The 4,354-nt window shown below is 41.2% G+C and overlaps 1 protein-coding gene across 2 annotated transcripts in view; it reads right to left on the bottom strand.

Moving 5' to 3' along the window:
• POLA1 (DNA polymerase alpha 1, catalytic subunit) overlaps positions 1-4,354 on the bottom strand; it is a 367,464-nt gene that overhangs the window by 208,116 nt on the left and 154,994 nt on the right. For both annotated transcript variants that reach the window (XM_019524513.1, XM_019524511.1), the window contains exons 31-32: positions 3,912-4,043; positions 202-376 (exon numbers count right to left, since the gene is read on the bottom strand). In XM_019524513.1, the coding sequence (XP_019380058.1) occupies positions 202-376; positions 3,912-4,043 (307 nt within the window). The remainder of the gene's footprint in view (positions 1-201; positions 377-3,911; positions 4,044-4,354) is intronic.

Raw genomic sequence — 4,354 nt, 5'->3', positions numbered from 1 at the left:
ATCCACTCATGCAAATAAGCATACAATCAGATCCTCGTTAATATGCTTTTTATGCACTGGACAGAACGACTGTTTTTCCCCATCAAAGACTGATCTGGAAAACAGCATCCTTCAATAGTCCTATTAAGAAGTGGCACACATTACTTTCCCTCACTGCCTCTCCTAGAGTTCTTAAGATTAAAGGAAGTTTCTGATACCTACCTAACCATGTTGCAATGAGAACAGAATCAATTCCATCTATGGGCTCGCAAATTCGAGCCACTACTGGATGTATTTGTTGCGACAGGTAGTATTGAGTATCAATAGTAAGATTTTCTTGTTTCTGCAGCTGTTCTGGAGCATATGCTCTCTGGCTGGCACTCAGATTTGATCCATCCTAAAAGGGACATAAACAGACAGACTATATAAAAGCCACATCCAGGCTGGAGGTCAAATTAGACTTTAAGCTTTGTAACGGTTTAAAAAAAAACTTACCCAACAGAATCTACGTTACATATATAATTCAAGTTCAATGAAAATAGGGAAAACATATTACATAATTGTTGCTGGTATCAACCATCAAGTTCAAGACTGCAAATACATATTGTATTATTGGAACCTATGGGTGTAGTCAGTAAGAGTAGACAAAGTAAACAGTCCCATCTGTCAATTCCAAAATACTAAATGAAAACATACTGTAACCATCCCTCAGGTTAAAACTATGCAGAGGTCATGCATTCTAGATCACTTTACATTAGACACGGTGCGCTTATCGCTCCACATAACCAGCAGATTCCAAATCATGGTAAATTTGCTAAAATATAAATTAAATGTCCAGTAGTTTTGGAGCCGTGAGCCAACGCAACCCAGCTCAGGGCCACCACAGGCTGGGGCTACCAACCCGATCTGCTACTTCTGCTTCATCGCCCTGCAACACAGCATGCACCCAGCCCACAGCTCCATGAGCCAGATGCAATAGACCTGCAGCTAGATCCAGCCTGTGGGCCATAAGTTGCCAACCCATGGTACAGCCAGACAAAAGATACAACATAAAATGAAACAACTGGAAGAGAAGTTAAGAAATGAAGACTATTTTGTTCAGAAGTTTATACATGAATAAAACTGGGTTGTTGGAGTAGAAACCAACATGCACTAAAACTCTAGTGGGGGGAGAGGGGAGGAGAAACCAAATATTTTCAGGAAGATGCGTCTTAAATCTGAAAAGTACATATGCTTGTGGGAAAAGTTAATTTTTTAACAAATGCCAATTAAGATAGGCATAACTGAGCTGAAAATAGGAGCTGTAGTTTTAATAAGTAACAGGTATTGGGAGTAAAGCATAAGGGGATTTACCTCAACCAGCTCACTACATTTACCTGTATGTATTCTAGGGTTTTATCTAGTACATCTTGCCCAGTAGAATCACGGCCTCAATGTCTTTTGTTTAATCAGGGTCATCAGTCTTTGTTTACTGATAATGCTTTTTTACTCAGAGCAGAGCTAAAACTTTATTGTTCTTTCTAATAAGGAACACTTTATAAAATTCAAAGCAAAATTAACTTTGACTATTCAAAAGCATCCAGCTGTTTTGCAAAAATAATTGTCATGCAATGACTTCAGCTCCCTTCTCTCACCAATTACATTTTTCTTCACCATTGTCTTGTCTCAGCCATGCCCATTTTCCAGCTTTCATGAGCTCCACAATCTTCCCTATGATGGGCTGAGCATAGACATTAAATTGAAAATAGTATTTTTTTTAGTGTTTAAACAGAAAAAAATGGACTGAAACAGGGGTCCACTATAGGTAATCACTTTTCCAGTTCTGCTGCTTTGAACACTGATAATATCCAGTATATTACAGTCTGCAAGATTCATATTTATTTTACTACAAATCGAAAGTGTGGAAAATTTCACACGCTATCCTAGTGACTGTAGGGTGCATGTATTTATATGTTGTACTTCATATAAAAAGCCCCAAATTAAAAGATTATTTATATTGTGAAGTCAAGTACCCAATGCTAGGAAATGCCAGAGTTTATGCTGCTCAATACAACACAATTCTGCCCTCTAAGAATTGTGTATTTAACAGAGAATTCTGATACAGCTTTTAATTGACATGTTTAATCTTCCTCTTGTCCAACTTCCCTACTTCTTTGACTGCATAATATAGTAACTGATCAGTAGTCAATAATTCTCTTATCAGAAGAGGCAGCCCTACTGCTGTCTGTACAAGCCTTGATACAGATTCTGGTTTTAGGCCATGTTACTTCCATACAAATCAAACAGTCACACAGGTAGGAGTTAGCAGCACTGTGTAAAGCAGTCGTCCCCAACCTTTCTCCTGGTGGGCTGAATTGGCAGTGCCCAGTCCATCCATGGGTCGGATCCAGCCAGTGCTCCCGATCAAGCATGGGCATGATGGGCACCATCCGGCCACACAGAGGCAGGAGGCAGGCCAGCCTCAATGCAGCCCTGCAAGGGAGAGGAAAGGGGCATGGCCTGGCCACACCCCATGAAGAGAAATGGGGGCATGGCCCAGCCCCAATGGGAAGGAAGGGGCATGGCCTGGCTCTGGAGGTGGAAGGGAATATGACCTGGTCCCATGGGGAAGGAAGGGGGCATGGCCCAGCCCCAATCCAGCAGTGGTGAGGGACAGTCCAGCCCTGCAGGGGACAGAGACCAACTTGGCTCTAACCAGCCACACAGGGAATGGGATTTGGGAATTTGGTGGGGGGAAAGATGGCCACATTAATAGCTGTTGCTCTCCCGCTGCCAAATTTCTGGACCCATGGGAAGCTCTACAATGGCTCCACAAGTCACATTTGGCCTGTGGGCTGAAGGCTGAGTATCCATGATGTAAAGAATTGATTATCAAGCAAAAATGCAAAGGATGGCCTTATTTACTTTAACCCTAAGGACAGTAGCCTCAAAGCATATGCAGAATTCATCACCTAGACAGACATGTAGGCATGAAAAAAATGTTGGCCCAACAGCCAAGTCATTATAGAGAAACCTAGTCATTACTCTGGAAACCTGTCAGGATGTCACCTTAGCACTAGGTAAAAACTGATGTGAGCTAAAGGCATCAGGCAGAGCCTGAAGAAAGCCTATTCTATGAACTGAAGCCACTGCTACCAAAAATGGCCTTCCATTAAGCAACTGCATATACATGCATGCACTCGAAACAAGTACATGTGTATCTGCACACACAGCCTTGGCCAGTGCTGAAAAGCAGCTAGGGCTGGGACTTGAGAAGAAAGGTCCCCTGTTGAAAGCTATTTTACAGCCAACAATCAAAGAAGAGTAAATTGGAAACTTATAAAGTAACCAGTTCTGGTGTAATCATTTCAAGAAGAAAGTTGAAAAGTTGGAAGGGGCTCAGAGAAGAGCCAATGGAACAATTAACAGATTAAAACCTACCTCATAATGAAAGACATAAGGAACTCAAATTTATTTTGCTTAGAGGTAGTCAAGAGATGACTATGCTGGGAACAGAAACATGAAAATAGAGGCCTATCCAATCTAATAAAGCAAGGAGACAGAAAGATCCAGTAACAAAGACAAAGCACAGTTAGGTCATTAACCACTGAAATAAACTTACCAAGGTCCATAATAGAAAGTCCTTTACTGGGAATATTTTAATCATACTTGGTCCTCTCTTTAAACAAATGCTTTATGCTCAAGCAGAAATTAATTCAGGGAAGTCCTAAGGTCTGGATCATGCAAATGAACAAAGCATCATCACAATGGTCTTTCTGATCTTATAAACCATTGTCATATTTAATGCATACATAACTTAATAGTCCTCCTTTAAAATTCAGTACAATTATCAAGATAAAGAAAGTCTGTTTTCCTAGGAGCTGAGCAGACTTGATCTTCCGTCTCCCAAAATCTCACAAATGGTATTTAGCCGTAAGTCACAACATTTTTACCTGACAGATGACATACGACACTGTATCGCCTGATTTCACCTTTCGGCCTCCCTGAGAGTTTATCCACATGGCAACGTGCACATGTGGCAAGCTTTTTTTGTCAGGATAATCTTGAGGATCTTTTGTCAATGCCTAAAAGATCAAAGCAAAATATTTCTTTGAGATAAACATACTAATGACATGCCAGACAACTCTATGCAGTAAAAAAAAAAAAGGCAGTGGTAAAAGTAGCTAACTTCATCATCCTTCTATGTTCACCAGACAGCATATACAGAGCATGGCATACATCCAAAACACTGAAAATAGCGATCATCTTTCCAACATGTCAGGTTTTACATTCAAGTTTTTTGTTTTTTTTTGGGGGGGGGGGGGTTCTCACCCAGTATTCCCCCCCCTAAAAAACCCCCCCCCTTCCCAAAGGGGGGGGGCCAATGGGGGAGCCC

The sequence above is a fragment of the Gavialis gangeticus genome, unplaced genomic scaffold (assembly GCF_001723915.1).
Source record: "Gavialis gangeticus isolate Ggan-Ray unplaced genomic scaffold, GavGan_comp1, whole genome shotgun sequence".
Lineage (NCBI taxonomy): Eukaryota > Metazoa > Chordata > Crocodylia > Gavialidae > Gavialis > Gavialis gangeticus.
Note: the sequence above shows the minus strand (reverse complement) of the source record. Positions and strands in the feature narration are given on the sequence as shown.